This window comes from Macaca thibetana, chromosome 7, assembly GCF_024542745.1.
Source record: "Macaca thibetana thibetana isolate TM-01 chromosome 7, ASM2454274v1, whole genome shotgun sequence".
NCBI lineage: Eukaryota > Metazoa > Chordata > Mammalia > Primates > Cercopithecidae > Macaca > Macaca thibetana.
The window spans coordinates 70,127,388-70,149,924 of record NC_065584.1 but is presented as its reverse complement, the minus strand read 5'-3'; the positions used below and the strand labels follow the sequence as shown (position 1 = coordinate 70,149,924).

Below are 22,537 nucleotides of genomic sequence, written 5' to 3'. Positions count from 1 at the left end.
ATGGTAAATTTAGGGCAAAAGCTTTCCTCTGTTTCACTGCCTGTCATCTCCAAAGACAGCAGCAGCAGAAGAGAAAGACCAACCTGTCCTCCCAATTTCCAAGCCCAGGCAAAGCCTCCTCAGGGAGGCGAAGGCTCAGCACTCTGCACACTCCTCTCCCTAGGGCTGGCAGGCTCAGGCCACTCGTTTCTGAGGCTGAAGATCTCTGAGACTTTTTCTCATTAGACAAACTCCATTGGGGCGTATTCCTTGCAATCGACAGTGCAGTTGGACATGTTCAATGCAATTCCAGCTTGGAATCAGACCTAGATTCCAATCCAGATACTGCAGGGGACTAGCTCTCCCTGAGCCTCAGTTTTCCCAACTGTAAAATGGGCGTGGGAGTACCCACCTCATACCAGTTGAGTGTAGATTGAGTATGCAATAAGTGGTAACAAAAAGAGCCTTCACAGAATTCTGGGAGCCTGGGTGGTGCTGGATGCTGGGACATGTAGTGGCAGGTGCTGCTGACCAGGTGTGCCTCCTGTGCTTCGCCTTCTACATCTTTTGTATGTTGTCACCATTCCTTCTTTGCATTGTTGCAGTTCCTCCAAGCTACAGTCTAGGAGGAGGAGGGAGCTCTCCCATGGGAACTGGACTGCCGGGGGGCGGAGTCTCAGTGTCCACCAGGACCCTGCTGGGAATTTCCTAATTTCCTTGACTGGCAGAGCCACTCTTCACTCAGTCAGTGATGGATGACAAAGGAAAAGCACCATCCGAAGGAGATCCAGAGACAGCATCAAGCTCACATTAAGGACCTTCTGGGGGAAGGTGGTTCAAGGGGAGAGGAGATGAGAAGTCTTGAACCTCCTACCCTTTAGGTCCTGCTGAACCCAACTGGGGTAGCAGAACACATTGTCCATTCCTCCCCCTAGGCGAGAGAGGGAAGATGCCTCCCCAAGAGTCTGCCTGTGCCTTTCCTGGGCTCCTGAGAGTATCGTCGGAGCCCGCCTGAATTTACCAGCTGGACTTGTAGGCATTGGGTGTCTGGGCATGCCTCTCTCAGAGACCCCGATCATCACCCTGGCTATGTGTACCTCAGGCAAACATGGGTTGTGGTTTGGATCTAGGAGGCACCCAGGAAGGAGAGGGGAGATGAGGAAGAGGAAGAAAATGAAGTCTGGGCTTCTGAGAGGTCAATCCATCCTCAGCACCTGAACTTGGGGAGAACTGAGATGAGAAAGCAAGACTCTTGATTTCACTTAGACACTTTCTCCTTCCTCCTCTGCCCTTCTCATGGACAGTTAGGACCACTTATAACTCATTTAGAGAAGTATACTTAGACATTTTCTAAAATCCTGAAAACTCAAGGCATCATTACATCAAGGAAGCTTTAGTTGCTCTCTTCAAAAATTATTTGATTTAAATTCCCTAAAACTTTTTTCCTGGGAGTTGAAGTCCATCTGAAATGAAGCGAGCATGCTGGGCTTACGGTGTATGCTTCAAATATTAAAGACTTAAATGTTACCTCGCATGTGCAAGAAAGCTTAGTGGGATGCTAAAGTTTAATTAAGACAGACAATATAGTCTGTGAAAAGACCAAATCACAGAGGGGTTTCAGTGATTTGTCTGCTCAGATATAGGTATGTCTGCTCAAATGAAGACCAGAAATTGATTAAACCCTCCTACTGACGAAGTTTGGAAGGGCTGCAGTTCAGTTGTGGATCCAGGACTCTTTCATGAGAAACGTCCCACAAATTTTAGACAGAGTTTGGATGGGCTAAGAAGGTCCTGCATACCAGTTTCAGTAGGTTTCTGAATTCTGCTTCACTCAGTAATCAGAATCCAGGTGAATAAAATAAAATATTTCCTTCACTGGAAAACAGAAAAACAACACATCTTCAAAGCTTATTAATTTTTCTTGGATTGGTATGTGGGTGAGTGAGTATGGGGGAAGTGGGATCATACACAGAAGTCTCAGGCAGTGATCTCTGGCTAAATGCAGCTTCTGTTTTTACAGCTTACTTGGGAGAGCTGTTAGTTTTTCTAAGCGTAAACCAGGCATTGGTTCTCTAAGTTCAATGTTTAGGCTACAAAGCACATACAACAGTCTTACATATTTACCTTCAGAAAAGGAATGGCTCTGACCTAAAACTCAGCAAAATCTCTAGTGTATTACCATAGCTGGAGAACATCTAAGCAAAGCCCTTTGGAGATGTAACGTGTAAATGGAATGCTAAACATCAGCCACTACCTCCAAGAAAAATAAATCCTTAATTCCTGGCCAAGTACACCTGCTTTGGACCAGGCTCATTACTGTTATTTGTATCTTTTCTTTTTCAAATGGATAGTTTTATTCACAGGTTTTTTTTTTTTTTCTTTCTGCTCAGTGTTTGCTATTTTTATCCTGCCTTAAGAATCCCGAGGTCATTCCCCAGTGACAGACTTCCAAGGTGCTCCAAAGAAGAGTGGTAGCTGACTTCCCAGGGGTCCATTCCTGAACTCCATAAGCTTAGATGTTAGAACCCCGTTCAAGTTTGGGATCTGGAGGGAAGCCTGGCAGATGTTAATTAGGTTACCATGGGGAAGGTGGGGTGCGTAGGTGCTTGAAGAAGGCTGGAGGTAATCAATGCCAGAGAAGGCCCTAAGGCAATGCAAGCTGTCTCAATATGTTTATTTCTGTGGATCAGTGGCAGTACAGGCAACTTTTGGTAGGGGACTCTGCTGGTTATTCTCTGTTATACTCTCCAGCTCCCCGCTTTGCCTAGTTCTCTATGGACCACACTACTTAGTCTTCCTTGCCTTTGGACTTACAAATGGGTTTGACCAATGGAGGACAACGGTGCAGGACTGAAGGGCAGGAGGGTAGAGTGGTAGGAGTACTTAGGCCTCCTGCTTTCTCCCTGCCTCACTGTGGTTTTGACCTTTACTTCCCGTCTCTGTCTCTACAGTCCCATCAGCAGCTCATCTTCCACAGCTTCAGCTCTCACCAGGCTCTGTTAACACCTCCTTTTCCCCCCTTGCCCCTTCAGATCAAAAGTATTAATACCTTCCTAATATTGCTAGACCTTGAGTGACTCATTTTCTCTTGTTAATTCCCTTTAATCCCACCTTCAAATTTTTTCCCCCAGGAAAACCCTTTCGAGTGTACCATCTGTTTTCCTTGGGGCCTTGACTGATGAGGAGAGGAACAAGGATTCGTAGAAGTGAGGTATGGTGTCTTCAGTTCTTTCCAGTTCATCCTCATCCTGTAACTCATCAAAAGGCTCTACTCCTTCCATGTCACCATCTTGGAGTACAGCCATGAAGGCTCCAGGATTTCTGTGGTGGCTGGTTTCTACAGGAAAGCCTGCCTATGGGTCTAGCAGGTAAGCACACTCTGAGTTTATTTGCATTACATTTGCCATTTTAATTTGCTGATTTGCATTTGACATAATCGTTAAAGTAACTGATGCTAAAATAAAATATTGATAGTATCAAGTTTTTTTGGCCTTCAGTGAACTGAGCTTTGCTATAAATCAAGGACTGAGACTTTTGCTAGTGATGAGTTGTGTTAATAGAAGCAGATGCTAAACTAGGTCCAGTGACCGAGGGGCTCATGGGAAATGTCCTTGTGTGTTCCCCAAGGCCTCAGCATCTTTGGCTCCTCATCTCTAGAATATTCAGTCTAGAGCTCAGTCCTTTACAGGTCTGTGTCTGGCAACAACTCAGTCTTGACTAGTGCTAAACCAGTGACATTATTTAGGTGTGACCATCCATGAGAATTCTATGTGCCAACATTGTGCTAGATACTAAAGACACTAAACTGAAGACAAGATTCTGCCTTCCAAAGATTAAAACAATGTTCCAATATTATTATTTGAAAATTTTGCATACTTCTATGTAGGAAAAGTTCATAAAAGTGGAATTTCTGGGTTAAAATACATGCAAGTATTTAGTCTTTTTTTTTCTTTTTCTTTTTTTGAGACAGGGTCCTGCTCTGTTTCCCAGGCTGGAGTGCATTGGTGCAGTCATAGCTCACTGCAGCCTTGGACTCCTGGGCTCCAACAATCCTTCCACCTCAGCCCCAAAGTAGCTAGGACTACAGGTGTGTGCCACCATGCCCAGCTAATTATTAAAATTTTCTTGTAGAGGTGGAGTCTTGTTATGTTGCTCAGAATGGTATATTTAAGCCTTTTGAGACATTTTGCTATATGACATCTAGCAGGATGCCCTCAGAAATCTGTGAGTAATGCTGTTTCCTCATTCCCATGCACACACTCTATTACTAACTTTGTAATTTGATTGATGAAAACTGCAAAACATTGTTTTAATTTGTATTTATGAGATTAGTTGAGTTGAATATTCTTATAGTTCTATTGGCCATAATATTTCTTCTTTTGGGAACTGTCATTCACACCTTCATTAGCCAATTGAAAATTTGGAGTGGCTACTTCGCATCCACAGAATACTGGTCCCATGTCTGCTATAAGTGTAGTAACATTTTTACCAGGTTTTTATTTGCATTTTAATTTTATTTTTTAATGCATAATGCAGGTGTTTCAAAAATCGGTATTTTTATTTATAGTTTCTGCCTTTTATGGTTTAGTGCTTACAAGTTTTTGTTGTTGTTGTTGTTGTTTGAGACAGGATCTTGCTGTGGCACCGAGAGTGGAGTCCAGTGATAAGATCCTGGCTCACTGCAGCCTGGACTTCCTGGGCCTAAGCAATCCTCCTACCCCAGCCTCCCAAGTAAATGAGACTATAGGTTCATGCCACCATACCTGGCTAATTTTTTTGCCAGGTGAGACAGGGTTTCACCATGTTGCACAGGCTGGTCTTGAACTCCTGGTCTCAAGTGATTTTACTGGCCTTGGCCTTCCAAAGTGCTAGAATTACAGGTGTGGGCCACCAGTGCTTACAAGCCTTATCTGCACAAAATCAAAATCTTTCATCCAGTTGGAACTTATTTTGTGCACAATATGAAGTAAAGACATGATTTTAGTATTTATTTCCCAAGTATATAAACCTTTAGGTGGGCCCTAATTGTGAGGAGACTCAAATTCTCTTTGGAGAACTGTGTTTGGACTTTGTTCTGTGGTGATACATCAAAGGTGTGGGAGCTGGAAAGTCACACTGGCCATACTTTCATTCATGCTGTAGTGAACTACAGGGGGTTTCAAAGCTGGGTGGCAAGGGGACTGGTAGGTGGTGGTTGGAAAGTGGCAAAAGTTAGAGGAAATCATAGTGTTTCAATGACTATTGAATGATTTTATGCTGCTCTTTTGAGTCTAATTGCCCTCTCTTTAAGATGGTACTAGAAGTGTTAACATTTCCATATGAAGTCATTACAACATCAACAAGTTTGAAATACCTTTAACTCAATAACTAACTCCTCCTCCTCCCACTTCTTCTGTCTCCCACTCTCACCTTTTTAAAATGAAACTAGATCTGCCAGGCACAGTGGCTCCTGCCTGTAACACCAGGCACTTTGGGAGGCAGAGGTGAGAGGATTCCTTGAGCCCAAAAGCTCAGCTCTGGGCAGCGTAGAGACCCCTGTCTCTAATATATATAAAATTAGCTGGGCATCCTGGTACACTCCTGTAGTTCCAGCTACTTGGGAAACTGAGGCAGGAGGATTGCTTGAGCCTGGGAAGGCGGCAGTGAGCCGTGTTTGCCCCACTGCCCACCAGCCTGGGTGACAGAGTGAGACCCTGTCTCAATCAATCAATCAATCAATCAATCAACTAGACCTAGAACAGAGATTCCTAGCACAGGATTACTAGCTAGGGGACCTCAGGTGAATTCCTTAATCTCTTTGTATAATCTCTTATCTGTACAATGAAGATGATAATACTACCTAGCTCATGGATTGTATTATCCTATGACATGGATACCTGTGTCCTTAGTTACTGTTTTTTGATTACATAAAGTGTTAATGAACAATATTTATTTGTCATTTAAATTGTTTCCTGACTATATGATAGACATATTTCAAGGTTATATTAATTTGAATATTTTTTCAATTTAGGAACATGGCATGTATATTATTTTTGTGCATCTTTCGCGATAGTACCATGAACAATTAGTCACTTCACAAGCACTTTGGCTGCTTGCTTATTATTTTGATTAGGAGGGAAAAGTAATTTACTCCTGGCCTGAAGGGGCTGCCCATGCAGAGTGCTCACAGGGCAGTGAGATGTGATGTAAATGCAGTAACATCGCAGGGTTGGCAGATCTTCTTCTGTAGAATGCTTCTCATCTTGACAGCATTCAGCAACCATTTTTGAACATACTGTGTTAGGGAGTGAAATAACAGACCTTAGAGGTTGGATTATGATCTCCATTTTATAGACGAACATGCAGAAACCCAGAGAGGAAAAGCAACTGGCCCACATGGTAAAGCTGTGTGTCCCACCCTGGCTTTGTCTGTCTCTAGAGCAAGAGCTTCCTTCTGGAGGCCTGAGGATGCATCAGTCTCCAAAGCAAGGCTGTTCAGGGGCCCCTCTCTAGGGAACTGTGCAGCACAAGACTTTCATCTTGGACTTACGGGAAACACGTTGCCCTCTTCCAGGACAGATCTTACGGAGGATCTCTAGAACGTTTATTTCTTATTTTGACTCTTCATGACAACAAACTCCAGTACATTTTATCTGCCATTCTCCCACATAATTTTTTAGTTGCCTGAATTTGGAGAGAAGGGTTGGTACAGAGGAACAGAAAATAAACATGTGCGGTTCTGCTAAGTGTACTGAGCAAAGCACATTCATCTACACTATATTATCTAATTGGTTTTTCTTTCTCTTTTTGAGCTGTTAAAAAATGGTGAGATATTACACAAGAAAATGAACACAATAGAAAACAATGGTTTATCACAAAGAGAAAATCTGAGAAGCCATCACCAAGGTTAAAAGTAGAATGTTGCTAGCATCCCGACTGCCCTGGTACTGCCTGCCCACTTACCATCACCGTCCCACTCCCAAGATGGCTACTCTCTGGACTTCTATGGTTATTACTTTCTTCTGTTTATTTGTAATATACCAGCTGAGCCTACGTTCATAAGCACCACAGTTTTTGAACTTTGTGTGCTGAAATCATACAGTATGTACCCCTCGGTGTCCGGCTTCTTCGCTCAACATTATGTTTGTGAGACATTCATCTGTGTTGCTCCCCAAAGCTGAAGGTTTAAGTCTCGGGGTCCAGTATTATTCTTTTAAACGTAGAAAGAGCAAGAGTGTTAAGTAAGCAGTTGGTTAAGTTCCGTAACAGCTGCCAATCCAGGCGGCTTCAGTCCAGGAGGCTCTTCCGGAGCAGTGTCTTTTAGCGCCCGGAGAAGTGAGGCCTGGGTTTGGGGTCCAAGTCCGAGGTTGCCCTGGAGCGGGTCCCGCAAGGCGGGTGCACTTGAGGCAGGCGCCACGGTGCTGGAGGCTCCTACAGGGCTGAGGCGCGGGAGAGGCGGGGCCGGGGAGGGCGCGCGGCTAGTTGCTGGGCGACGGAACGCGTCCTTTCTTCCGTGGAGCCAGTCGAGCCCACCCAGCCAGTCGACCCCACCCGGCCCCTCGGCACCGGAAGGGCCTGTTGCACACAGGCCGAGCGGCGGGGCCAATCTCACCGCCACCTGAATGGGAGCGGAGGCGCCATCGAGGCCGGGTGAGAGGAGGACGCGGCCTGGGGCGCGGTGACTTCGTGTGGGCGCTTTGCGAAGGAGAGGTGCGTTGTTTGGGCGGAGTGGTTGTCCACTCTGTTCCGCGTGGCTATTTCGTTGTGGCAGGTTCACCCCGGCAGAAATCAGGGTAGAAGGGGCTGGGGCACTGGGGCTGGAGTTTGGGCTGCCTTTCGTGGGAGAATGACCACGGGTTGAAGAGGAGCTGGGAGGATTGAGAACCTGGTGGAAGGGAGAGGTAGGTGTACGACGCCAGACCGGGCTGTGGGGACAGGAGAAAAAGAGGCTAGGAAGGAGAAAGAGGGGGGATTCAAAGAGACTTCGGGAGGTGAAAGGTCACAGTGGAGGTACTTTAATTTCCATCTACCTGACCTCTGCTGTTCCTTTACAGGGCAGCTTGTTTTGAGTAAACCTTAGCCACCATTAGGTGACTGCTCTCACTAGGGTCAATGTGTGCAGTTTCAGAATAGAGAGCAGTTGCCTGAGCTTGGCTCTAACTCCTTGATGGACGGTGAGACACTGTGGGCTTAATGCCAGGATTGTTGGCATTGAAGCCCACAGATCCACAATGGAACTGTTGCAAACTACTGTTGCAGAAATTTAAAGGAGATCAATAGTTTTTTTTTTGTTGTTTTGTTTTTTTGTTTTTAACATGCAAATCTCAAAGTTGAACAAATTGCTTTTTTCGTATCTACAACTTTATAGAGGCATAATTTATATTCAGTAAACTGCACAAATGAACAATTGTACAATATACAAGGTACAGGCATACAATTTGATGAGTTTTGACAGATGCATACACCTTTGAAACATTTCCTGCAATCAATATAACTGAACCTTTTTATTCTTCTGCCCTCTTTGCTCTTCATCCCTGCTTTTAGCCCACACCCTGCAACCAGTCACATATCTGCTGTGTGACACTATAGAATAGGTTGTATTTTCTAGAATTTTATATGCAAGAAAGCATACAGTATATGCCCATTTGTGTCTGGCTTCCTTACTTGGCATAATGATTTGCCATGACCTTTTCCTTAATTACTGTAGCTTACTGTAGTAGGTTTTGAAATTGGATAGTGCAAGTCCTCCAGCCTCTTCTTTTTAAAAATCACATTGGTGATTTTAAGTCATTTGAATTTATGTATACATTTTAGATTCAGCTAGTAATTTCTATTTAAAAACCTGCTGTATTTTTTATTGGGATTGCATTGACTTTATAGATCTATTTGGGAGAATTGTGATTTTAAGAATATTGAGTCTTCCAATCTATGGACCTGGTATGTCTTCATTTATGTAGATCTTTAATTTCTGTAAATAATGTTTTGTAATTTTCAGTGTAGAGATTTTGGACATTTTTTGTTACATTAATTCCTAAATGTTATGTTTTGTGGAGGCACTAGTGTAAGTGGAATTTAAAAAATATTTTCCAGTTGTTTGCTGCTACTATATAAACATGGAACTGATTTTGTATGTTGCTAACTGTGTATTGTGCAACCTTTATATTTTCACTCATTAGGACATATAGATTTTTGTAGATTCCTCAGGATTTTTACCCTAAAAATTATGTCATCTGCAAATAGGGGCACTTTAACCTTTTCCTTTTCAATCTTTATTACTTTTATTTCTTTATCTTGCCATATTGCAATGGCTAAGACCTTCAGTATGATGTTGGATATGCATGAAAAGAGTGAGATATTTTTTCCTTGTTTCCAACTTTAGGAGGAAAGCATAAATATAATGTTAGCTGTAAAGTTTTTGTAGATTTTCTTAATTAGATTGAGGACATTCCGTGTGATTCATAGTTTGCCTAAAGCTACTAATTTATTTTTATCCTGAATGGTTGTTGAATTATTTCAAATATTTTTTCACTACCAAAATAATCATATTGTTTTCATGTACTCTGTTAATATAGTGAATTATATTGATTTTCAAATAAATATAATAAATCAAGATACTTAAATCAATTTTTCAACCCTTGGATAAATCTATTTGGTCAAAATGTATTATCCTTTTCAAAAATATATTTTTGGATTTGATTTGCTAATATTTTGTTAATGATTTTTGCATATATGCTCCTAAGGAATATTAGTATGTAATGTTCTTTCTTTCAAAAAAGCCTTTGTCAGGTTTAGTATTATGGTTATGCAGGTATCATAAAATAAATTTTCCTTCCTCCTCTATTTGCTGAAATAAATGTATGTAAGATGGGTGTTATTTCTTTCTTGAATATTTGAGAGAACCATCCAGGGCTGGAATTGTCCTTGTGGTAAGATTTTTTGATAACAGATAAAATTTTTTAAAAATATAGAGCTATTCAGATTTCCTGTTTCTTGTGTTAATTTTGTTAAGTTGTAATTTTCAGAATTGCCCATTTTGTCTAAATTGTTAGATGTTGTTGGTGTAGTGTTGTTTATCACATTTTTAAAATTGTCCTTTAATATCTTTAGGTTCTGTAGTGAAATCCTCTCTTTCATTCCTGATATTGGTGATTTTTGTTCTCTTAAACAGTCTAGTCAGATGGGTTTTTAAATTCTGTTGAAATTTTAGAAGAACCAACTCTTGACTTAATTTTCTCAATTCTTTTTCTGTTTTCCATGTGATTGATTTATATCCTTATATTTATTATTTCATTCCATTACTTTGAATATACGTTATTCTTCTTTTCCTAGATTCTTAATGTGGAACTTTAGGTTATTGATTTTAGACCTTTCTTCTTTTTGATTTCATCATATAGGGTATAAGTTTCCTTCTAAACACTGCTTCAGCTACACCCCACACATTCTGATATGTTGTGTTTTCATTATTATTCAGTCTAAAATATATTCTATGATTTAATAATATCTTTTGTTTTCAATTTACTTACCTGTTGGCTTTTTAGTTGCACTTCTTTGCATTACTTTAAAAATGGTTTCTCTAGTAATTACAATACACATCCTTAACATTTCAAAGTCTACTTAGAGTTAATATTGAACTAGTTCACATAAAATGCAGAAACTGTACAACCATATAGTTCTTTTGCCCACGCCTATCCCAGTCTTTTTGGTTCTTGTCATATGTACTGCACCTACTTACATAAACATTCCACAACACAATATTATACTTTTTATACATTATTTTTAAACTTAAGAGAAAAAAAATAGCTTCATGTACTTATTCAGACATTTGACACATTTTTCATCTTCATTCATTTTTAAAGATTTAAATTTCCTTCTGGTATCATTTCTCTTCTCCCTGAAGACCATTCTTTAGCATTTCTTGTAATTTCTATTGGCTGGTGAGTAATTCTCTTAGATTTTTTGTTTTATCTGAATATGTCTTTATTTTGTTTACCTTTTAAAAAAGAATATGCATCTAGATATAGAAAACTTGGTTGACAGTTTAAATTAATCAATTTATTTATTTATTTATTGAGACAGAGTCTTGCTGTGTTGCCCAGGCTGGAGTACAGTGGCACAATCTTGGCTCACTGCAGCCTTTGCCTCCTGGGTTCAAGAAGTGTTCTTGCTTCAGCCTCCCAAGCAACTGGGATTACAGGTTCCCAGCATTGTGCCCAGCTAATATTTGTATTTTTAGTAGAGACGGAGTTTCACCATGTTGGCCAGGCTTGTCTCAAACTCCTGACCTCAGAAGATCTGCCTGCCTGGGCCTCCCAAAGTGCTGGGATTACAGGCATGAGCCACTGCACCTGCTCTGGGTTGACAGTTAAAAAAAATCTTTTAGCATGTTACAAATCCTGTTTCCCTGTCTTCTGTTCTTAGGGATGTCTGATGAGAAGTCCATGGTCTTTGAATTATTGTTTTCCTGTCAATAACGTGTTGTTTCTTTCTGTCTGCTTTTGAATTTTATCTTTGAATTTGTTTTTTATCACTTTACATATGATTTTCTTTACATTTATTCTGGTTGAGTTTCACTGAGCTTCTTGAATTTATAAATTTGTCTTTCTTCAAATTTAGGAAGTTCTCAAACATAATTATTTTTTATTTTTTGAGACAGATTCTCTCTTTGTCACTCAGGATGCTAGAGTGCAGTGGAGCAATCATTCTCCTTTTTCCTTGGGATACTAATTATCTGAATGTTAGTGCTTTTTGGTATTATCCTTACAGGTATCTCAGGCTTTCTTTTTTCTCTTTTCTTATAATGGATAATTTCTGTGCATTTATCTTTAAACTCAGTTACTCTTTTCTCTGATATCTCCATTTTCCTAATCAATTTTTTTTGAAAATATATTTTCAGGTATAAAATTTCTATTTTTATTTTTTTAATTTCTCTGCCAAGATTTTCTTTTTATTAATCTCTAGCATATTTTCCTTTACTTCATTGAGCATAGTTATAATGGTTGCTTTAATGTCCTTTTCTAATAATCTCAACATCTGAGTCATTTCTAGAATGGGATCTGTTCAATTTTCTTTTTCTTTTTATTAATCTCTAGCATATTTTCCTTTACTTGATTGGGCATAGTTATGAGAGTTGCTTTAATTTAAGTCCTTTTCTAATAATCTCAACACCTGAGTAATTTCTGGACTGGGATCTGTTTATTATCTTTACCTCTGAGAATGAGTCAATTTTCCCAAGTCTTTTCATGCCAAGTATTTTTGGACTATATCCTGGACATTGTGAATGTTTTATCATGTAGAGTCTAGGTTCTGTCATATCCTTTCTGAAGAATGTTGTTGTTTCCCATTTAGCAGGCATTTCATCAGTCAGTTAAACTCACTGTAAGACCTGTCTTACTCTGCGGTTGGTGGTTCAGTTCAGCTCTTTAAGGCTTTGCTGTGCTACTTTGAGTTTGTCTTGCATATACATGAATCAAAGGTCAGTCGGAGATATGTGGGGTTTAGAAGAATTTGGGGATTATCTTCTCTGGGTCTATTCCCTCCAGAATTTCTCTCTCAGTTCTCAGCGATGTTTGTTGTCTGGGTTCCTTTCCCTGATTCTTATGGCTAGAATAATGAAGGGCTTCCTATCAATGTTTTTGACACTTGCACTATGCCATTCTGCAATTATGGACTGTGTTTGAAGAAAAACCACAATAAACCAGAAACTTCTCTCCAGGCCAGTTTACACAAATGTTGACTTTCCTCCACAATCTTCCTGTTTTATTTACTCTGAAGAATTCTTAGGTCAATAAAAAAATATTTTGTCCAGACTTTATATGTTGTTGTGAGGAATTGGTCTGTAAAGATGCATCTGTGAATTAGCCAGGCATGGTGGCGGCTCCCTGTAGTCCCAGATACTCAGGAGGCTGAGATAAGAGAGTGGCGTGAACCCAGGAGGCAGAGCTTGTAGTGAGCCGAGATCACGCCACTGCACTCCAGCCTGGGCGACAGAGTGATACTCCATCTCAACACTGCACTCCAGCCTGGGCGACAGAGTGATACTCCATCTCAACACTGCACTCCAGCCTGGGCGACAGAGGGATACTCCATCTCAACACTGCACTCCAGCCTGGGGGGCGACAGAGTGATACTCCATCTCAGAAAAAAAAAAAAAAAAAAGAGATGCATCTATGGCTCTTCAACAAATTGCATTTGAAACTGAGAGCAGGCAATATTTTAACATGTCAGAAGTACGATGACCATTAAACACACACACACACATATCATTTTATTTTTATTTATTCTTTAAAAATTTTTATTTAAGACAGTCTTTGTCACCCAGGCTGGAGTGCAGTGCCACAATGATGGCTCACTGCAGCCTTGACCTCCTGGGCTCAAGCAATCCTTCTACCTCAGCCTTCTGTCTAGCTGGGACCAGAGGCATGTGCCACCATGCCTGGTTAATCTTTTATTTTTTGTAGAGATGGGGTCTCCCTATGTTGCCTTATTTGGTCTTGAACTCCTGGGCTCAATGATTCTCCCTTCTTGGCCTCCCAAAGAGCTGGGATCACAAGATGAGCCACTGCACCTGGCCACATTTTATTTTTAAATTTTGGCTTTTTAAGCAATTAAAGGGAGTCCAAGAAGGGAAGATAGAAAATGGGGAGAAGAAAAAGGCAGGGGAGTATTTTGTTGTTTCATTAGCTGTTATGTATTTATATATGTATGTATTTTTGAATGTAAGTATACATTCACAAGGGATATAGGCATATTCTAGATGACTGTTATAAAGGGCTGAGGTTTTATAGTTATTGAAATTTCTGTGAGCTTTTGAATAGCTTAGAGAGAAACCTTTTCTGAGCCTGAAAAATAGCATTTTCTCTATTTTCTATATCCTTGTAAATGAGCACATGTAAGTGGTTTTTACTATTATTGATATTAACAGGATTAAAGGCAGCAAAACAAGTATAGAAAGTGCAGAAAAATAGAAATAAATCACTGGTTTCCCATTCTTTCAGCAAAATTATTAATGTGTTTATATATTTCTTTTGAGGCTTTTTTTTTGTAAATGACAATGAGGGCACAAACAGATCTCATTTCTCCCACTGATATTTCAAAAGCAAGTATTGTTTTCAGAATATTTTTGTTTTCCTTGCAAGGCTGAAGATTTCACTAAATGAGATAGATTGTCCTTGGGCTAAGAAGTTTGTTTTGGAACTTTAGTACTGTGCATTGGAAATTGACATTGGCCTGAAGTTTAGGAAGTATGTCAATTGAGATGATATTTGATTATGGACCTAGGAAAACCCAAATCTTGTTCTTAATATGTTATCCTTCTCAGTGTGGTCCCCTGACTACATATAGGAAGAGGTCAAGGTCAGGTAATCCATATTACTTTCTGGGCCCATTCCTAATGTAATCATCTGATGAGTTAAGCCTAACATATGCAGACTGCTTTCCCTTTGTGAGGTGGGTTTGTGTAGCTTGGAACCAAGTCATGTGGTAATCTGCTCCATTTATTTCGACTTTAGTTATAGTCTAGAGCAAAGTTTTGGATTTTCTGTTCCAATAGGAGAAATAAACACAACTGCAAGAACCAGAGAGCAACCTGCAATGGTCTAGAGAATTCAAGTGGGCAGCCCTGCCTGAGTCTTTAGCCATTTTTGGCTGGAGAACTTTCTTCTGATGGCTGACCTGACCTTGTGAGAGAGAAGAAAAGGCTGGCTCTTGACGCTTCTGACTACTTCACTGCTCAGGCCTTGAACCTCCTGGCAGAAGAGAAAGGAAAAGGCATAGACAGATTTTTAAGAGCATTGTCCCATTTTAAAGGGTAGGGTAAACATAATCAGCCTGGTTTGTGAGCTGCCTATTTGACACATCATGTAGATGAATACTTTCTCCTTCAGAGACAACTACATTATTTTTCCCTTGGTATCTCCAAGCTAGAACTAGTTTCTCTTAGTAAATTGCTCCTTTGAAAAAGAGAACATGCTATTTTCTCACGAGAATGAATGTTTAAAAGTCATTTTATGTATTTTGTGTTGTAGGAGTGGGTAGGGGAATAAAGGCACTTAGCTTTGATGGACTGGCCCATGAAGCACTGGTATACCACTCATCTTGAATGCACAATGGAAGTTCCTGTTGAATTTAGAAGTTCTATTTCCTGTTGGTTTAATTTTAGATAGAAAGAGCAACTTTCCTGTTAAGAACTCATGGGAATGTACTAAGAAGTGTTAAACAATGAACAGTTGTTAAACTTCAATAGCAAACAAAAGGCCTGGGAGAAGTGAGAAAGCAGGAACTAAGAAATAAAAGGGAAGTGTGAGTGGGAGAGTCAAGTCAGATTCTCATCAGGTACTAATGTACTTCTGGTCTGTGCTCTGTTCCAGTTACTACCTTTCAACCTTTTGCAGGAAGAAATGCAGATAGTGTTGATATGAACATATTGCCACCTGTGCAAACAATAACAGTCAAAATACTGGGGGAGGGGGTGCGATTATACAGCATTTTTTAAAGTAGGGAAACTTTCTTAAGGGCTTTAGAAATAATTTCTATTGTTCATATCCTATGGTCTGGAAAACTGGCAACAGATAATTTTCACTATTTAACATGAACCCTTCGTATGGATAGAATTGAATTGTCCAAGGTCTAGTCAGTGGTGGAGCTAGGTAAAGAAAGAAAGCCTATTGATTCCCAGATATGATGAGCTCTTCATGTAGCGGGGTCTTCAATTAAAAGCAATAAGACTATATTTGGAGGATAAACAGGAGATTTTCTTCATACTATCAAACATCATGATAAATGAATAATTACAATTGTAAAGATAATTATTTCATGAATTGATATGAGTCCAACTAAGAAATGTAGATAAGTGATAAAAATGCAAAGTAAAATAAAAATATGTTTTCCTTTAAGTTTTAAGTCCATATGGATTTATTTGGGTACCTGTCATGAAATACACCAAAAAATTGCACCAAATAGCTGTGTAGTAGTCTCAGCACAATTTATTGAAAAATTCTTTTATCATCAATTTAATGCTGCCTTTATAATATAACTAATATTTCATCCTTTTTCTCACTTTCTCAGTGTACTTATTGATTTTAGCAGGAGGTTTTCTTTTTTTTTTTTTTTTTTTTTTTTTTTTTTTTTTTGAGACGGAGTCTCGCTCTGTCGCCCAGGCTGGAGTGCAGTGGCCAGATCTCAGCTCACTGCAAGCTCCGCCTCCCGGGTTCACGCCATTCTCCTGCCTCAGCCTCCTGAGTAGCTGGGACTACAGGCACCCACCACCTCGCCCGGCTAGTTTTTTGTATTTTTTTTTTAGTAGAGACGGGGTTTCACCGTGTTAGCCAGGATGGTCTCGATCTCCCGACCTCGTGATCCGCCCGTCTCGGCCTCCCAAAGTGCTGGGATTACAGGCTTGAGCCACCGCGCCCGGCAGGAGGTTTTCAATTCTAATTATTGTATCTGTAAATCTTTTATCTGGTTGCTCTTCATTGAGCAAGAAGTGCTGCCTCATTTCTGTTTTCCTTTCTTTTTTTTTGGCTAATCCAGCCTGTTTATTATTTCAAATGAATCCAGAATTACCTTTCAAAGTTCAAAATATCATTTTCAGAGTTTTGCATTGGCATGAAACCAATACAGTATTTTGGTAAGTCCTGATATAATTAAAATATTTGGTCTTTCCATCAAGGAACATTAACTTCCTATTTAGTTGAATCTTTCTTCAATATCCTTCAGTAAAATTTAAAAATTTTAATCATGTAGTTTCAGTACATGTTTTTGTTAGGTTTATGCCCAGATACTTACTTTAAAAATACTACAAATGAAATTTTACCATTATAGTAAAAACATTGTTTTACATCTGTTGCCCAGGCTAAAGTCCATTATGTTTTTGATGAGACCATTTTGGTATAAAGAAATTATTGGGGGATATATATAAAATATATATTATATATAAGGTATTATATAAATATGTAAATTATATCTAATATATATTATACATAAATTATATATAATATATAATATAAATTATATATAATATAATATAGTATAAATTATATGTAATATATTATATAAAATATATAATATATAATATATGTAAATTATGTATTATATATTATATGTAAATACATATAAATTATATATAATATATTATATATAAAATTATATATAATATATATAATATAATATATAAAAATATAAAAATATATAAATTATATATAAATATATAAATTATAATATATAAATATATTAATTATAATATATTACTATATAATATATAAATATATATATAAAATTATTATATATAAATAATATATTATATATAAATTATATATAACTATATTCTGCAAGGGATTTGAATTTAAAATATATAATATATATTATATATAATATAAGGATATAAGGATATAAGGATGGAAGTTCTCTAGGATATCATCCAGGAGAACTTCCCCAACCTAGTAAGGCAGGCTAACATTCAAATTGAGGAAATACAGAGAATGCCACAAAGATACTCTTTGAGAAGAGCAACTCCAAGACACATAATTGTCAGATTCACCAAAGTTGAAACCAAGGAAAAAATGTTAAGGGCAGCCAGAGAGAAAGGTCAGGTTACACACAAAGGGAAACCCATGAGACTAACAGCAGATCTCTCGGCAGAAACTCTCCAAGCCAGAAGAGAGTGGGGGCCAATATTCAACATTCTTAAAGAAAAGAATTTTCAACCCAGAATTTTGTATCCAGCCAAACTAAGTTTTATAGTGAAGGAGAAATAAAATTATTTACAGACAAGCAAATGCTTAGAGATTTTGTCACCACCAGGCCTGCCCTACAAGAGATTTTGAAGGAAGCACTAAACATGGAAAGGAACAACAGGTACCAGCCATTGCAAAAACATGTCAAAATGTAAAGTTCATCGATGCTAGGAAGAAACTGCATCAACTAGCGAGCAAAATAACCAGCTAATATATATTACATATTACATATAATATATAATATATAAAATATATATTATGTATAATTTATATATTATATATTATTATATATTTATATATAAATTATATATTACATATTATAATATATATTTATATATAAATTAATAATAATATACATTAAATATATATTATATATATTTTACATTCAAATGCCTTGCAGAATCCTATTAGAGTTCTAGTGTCGGTGTTTTCAGTAGATAATCATATCTGGAAATAATGATGACATTCCAGAGGTGTTTCTGCCTTACTGTTTTATTTATTTTCAAAGAAACTTGACCTTGAGTGTTCTCTAAAGACTTATTATTCTTCTAGTTCATTGTATTTTGTTTTACTTTCATTGTTTTACCCTGATTTCTTGAAATGCTCCTCTTGGTGTGTTCTGTGGAACACTGTCCTCTTCATTTTTCTAACTCTCTAATTGCTCTTGCCCCTGCCACCTCACACAGGTAAGTATGCCACAGAACCTGCCATTGGTCCCCTATTTATATTTACTGCTAGCCTGGCTTTGGGTAATGATCTTTTAAGATCTCAAAATGTACTTATGATCATAGCTAGCTGGCCCTGCTGAATAACAGAATTTTTAAAAATTGTAGTTAAAATACACATAACAAAATTTGTCCTCTTAAACATTTTCAAGTGTACAGTTCAGTGAATAACAGAAGTTTTATTATGACTAAGACATCATTAGGCTGACTCAAAGTCCCTATTTTTTGAAGGAGTTTTCATTGCTCCCATTTATTCCTAATCATTGGCCAGGTCCTGTCAGTTTTACCTAGGTTTGTCTCTATTTTTACTCTGCTTCATTATCAAGGCCAGACTCAGGCTCCAGCTACCAGATTCTTACTTGTCCTTCCAGGCTTTATTCCGTTTTCTACTCAATATATCGTTACTTTTCTGCTAAAAATTTAGAGTGGTTTCCAGTAGCTCACAGAAAAAGTACAGAGAGTGGCACTGAAGGCCTCATAATCTAGCTGCAGCCCATCCTGAGGTTTCTCGCATTCCCTTCCTACATGTTGCTGTGGCTTAGATGACACTTTGAGGGAGTGAGCTGGGTAAGGAAGGGGACACCTGGGACCAGTTGGAGAGGGAAGGGGAAACAGCTGTCTAGCCACAGGAGCTGGGATTTGGCCCTTGCACTGACAGACCCTTCATTTTTCTTTTTTTCTGAGAAACTGCAAATCTGAATTGGTATATGAAAATCTTCCAATTTAAAATAGTTGGCTATGAATTAAGATTGTGGAAGTAAGCCAGACATGGTTGCTCACGCCTGTAATTTCAACACTTTGGAAGGCTGAGGTGGGAGGATGGCGTGAGCCCAGGAGTTAGAGACCAGCCTGGGAAACACAAAGAGACGGAATCTCTACAAACAAAGTATTAGCTGGATGTGGTGTACCACATTTGATCACAGCTACTCAGGAGGCTGAGGTGGGAGGATCGCTTGAGCCCAGGAGGCAGAGACTGCACTAAGCCATGATCATGCCATTGCTCTCCAGCCACTTGGTCAACAGAACGAGATCTTGTCTCAAAAAAAGAAAAAATTGTTGAAATACTCTGAACAATACGGGCTGAATGATCCAGGCCTCAGGCCACAGTTTGTGGCCTTCATTCTGTTGTAGCAGGGGTCCTGGGGATTTTGTAAGCTATGCTTAGTACGATACTACTTGCCTGGAAGTGAAACATTACATTAGAGTTTAAAGAAATGTTAAAAGAAATCCAATAGAGGTTTGGGAAACTTCCACCGAAAAAAATGACTGCTTTAGAGGTTTTTCATGGTTCTTGTGAAATGGCCAATAGGTGGACATAAAATTACATGATAATATTACTCACTTGTGCCTCAGGGAGCACAGTGAGGTTCTATTATGAGAAGATTTGCTGAGCTAGAATTTTATTCCAGTTTTGTTTTGTATTTATGTATATACGCACACCACACATATGATTGTTTTGGGGCTTACTTTACAGGTCAAATTTATCAAGATGTCCACGATCCCGAGGCACTTTGGCCTGAAATACAAAGAGGAATCCTATATGTTTAAAGAGCTTGAGAAGGTTCGGCAGGAAACTAAAAAGGATTTTCTCCGATTCAAGCAGAAGTTGGCCTCCAAGCCGGCTGTAGATGAAAGGCCAGTCCACAGCCTCTATGCCCCCGGCGCGGCCCGCCCCGAGCGCGTTTCCTGCGCCGCAGCCCGGACGTCGAGAGGGTCCCCTTCGGCTAAAGGCCCTGCAATGTCCGCGGCTGCCCTCCTGCAGGAGGTGCTCGGAGGCGCGCCGCGGCCCTCGGGCCTGGGTGAGGCGGCGGCTCCAGGCAAGACCTTGTCGTTTCGCCCCCGGGACTTTTACTTGCGGAGCTCCGCGTTCCTACGGCATCAGACCCTGAAAAAGCCGCCAGTCATCGCCTCGGGGTTCGGCACGGCCAGACCCGTGGTCCTGCTGCCACCGCCCGAGCCGCCCGTGAAGCGCAGAGCGTGCAGGGTATTGGGTAGCTCGCGGCACGCGGCCCCCAGGCCGGTCCTTGACCTGGGCAGGGGGCGCGAGGAGGGCCAGGAGGTAGCTCCTCTCTCAGGGCCCTGCATGGCCAAAGAGAGGAAGGTCAGCTCCATCTCCACAGAGGACGGTTACACGGATGTCAGCAGCGGGCGGAGGAAAGTGAGGATCCGCACCCACTTCATGAGCGAGAGCCGGGCCCGCGAGGCGCGGGAAGCGGCGGGGTTAGGAGCCCAGGGAGAACAGGAGAGCTTGCCGCCCAGCGACGCGCGGGAGGCCGCCTGGCAGGCGCTGCTGCCCGCCCGCGTGATCCCCACGTCCATCGAAGAGATCATCGCCTCGCTGCAGTCCGAGGCCCAGCTGGCCTCCGACCAGACCATCAAAGAGCTCATACGGAGCATCCTTGGCCAGAACTACGATATTAGAATGGAAGTAGGTGAACCAAAACCAGAGTAATGTTTCTCCCAAATGCAATTTGAGGTACATTGCATATGTAAGCGTAGTTTATTATGGATGCTATTTCGGTGCACAGGGTGTCATGTATTATAACACAAAAACACTGCGGCGTTATTCAACTTCTTTGCATTTTGTTTGAATTTTCCATTTGAATTTTTGAATTTTCTGTCTAGGGAGTGTATCCTCTTTTCAAAGCGAAAGAAACTGAGCGATGATCCCCAAAACTGATTCAGAGAACATTAGCTGAAGACTTCAGTAATACGTCACTAGTAGCCTTACCCTTCAAAGGTTTTGTGATTATTTAGTATTAAAGGAACAGGCATTTTATGTGAAAAACTCTTTTTTTCTGTTACAGTTTAATATTAGCAGTAGTAAATTAAAGTAAAAGTGCATTTATATTCTAAGAAGATCAGCATATTACAATTTATAAGAATTCTGTACTTTCAGTGAAAATCATTCTCTTGAAACATTTTAAAAAATATTTTCTAGGTCTTCCCAATCATAGAGATTTGTAAGTGCGTCTTGTGTGCCAAACTCTATGGGACACACTATACATGCATTTTTGTCCCCATGACAACCCTATCAGGTCAATAGATACTAATAAAAGTCCTGTCTGACATGGGGGCCTTCTAGCTTTAGTGAAGTTAAAAAAGATTGGCACAGTGTTCTGGAGCTAATGCATGGCAGAGCTGGGATTCCACCCCAGGCAGTCTCATCTGAGACACTGAGCTGGAACCATGCCCGGGACAGCCCACTGATTCATTATGACTTGTCCTGGGTAGGAAGCTAAGCTAGATAGGGTCATATTTAAGTTTAAGGTATGTTGTCCATTATACAGACTTTGCTGTGGCAGGGACATTGACAGCAAAAGTAGTAACAAGGGAACTTGACCCCCAAACCCAAAGAAAGAAAGAAAGAAAGAAAAATATGAGACACAGTCTTTTTTGAGAATGACAGAAGCAAGAAGATTCTATTACTGTTCTTGGCTGCAGCTACAAATATCTTATTAGTACACAGAGTACTGCTACTGCATTATGTCTTTAAAATTGTTTCAGCCCCAGAATACACTCTTGGCTGTGATTTAAGGAATGTGACCATAAAGGGAAGCAAAAACAGGTATGAGCAAGAGTCTCTGGTGTTGCCTTTGGCCTAATGTTTGTGGGCAGAGTATGACAAATGTTCTGAGTTGAGACTCACACCTCCCCATTGTTACTGAACAAGATCAGGGTGACTGCTCAGGCCATTTAAAAATGGGTATTTCTAGTTAGATTTTCTGTGAATCTAATAAGAAATCAGGGATGCCCAATGAAGAGCCTTAGCAAAGAGAGGAGAGGCCTCGGCGCCCCTTCTTCTGACATAGGCCCCATGCTCTATGACGTAGTTAAGGTACTTGACATGAAGAGGGGATGGTATTAGAAACTGGCCCGGAGGTCCCGTACGGTTGAGGAAAGTTATACCTCAGAGCAGTGTCCCATAAGAAAGATTGTATTTTGGCGGGCTCAAATGGACTTAGGGATATATGAAGAGAGACTATTAAATGAATAATGAACATTGCAGTGTATTCGGCTCTTCTACCAGAAGTGTTAATTCCTCTTGTGTATTCTTTTTTTTTTTTTTTTTTTTTTGACAGAGTTGTGCTCTGTCGCCTAGGCTGGAGTGAAGTGACACGGTCT

The 22,537-nt window shown here is 39.9% G+C and overlaps 1 protein-coding gene across 8 annotated transcripts in view; it reads left to right on the top strand.

The window, feature by feature from the left end:
* The window catches only part of TTC6 (tetratricopeptide repeat domain 6), a 244,260-nt gene that overhangs the window by 7,941 nt on the left and 213,782 nt on the right, over nucleotides 1–22,537 (top strand). For 7 of the 8 annotated variants that reach the window (XM_050795859.1, XM_050795856.1, XM_050795858.1 and 4 more), the window contains exons 1-2: nucleotides 7,482–7,668; nucleotides 19,887–20,840. In XM_050795859.1, coding sequence (XP_050651816.1) covers nucleotides 19,902–20,840 — 939 coding nt within the window. In that variant the 5' untranslated portion in view covers nucleotides 7,482–7,668; nucleotides 19,887–19,901. Of the gene's footprint in view, nucleotides 1–7,481; nucleotides 7,669–19,886; nucleotides 20,841–22,537 lie in introns of those variants that run through there. The other variant, XM_050795855.1, reaches the window with a different exon arrangement.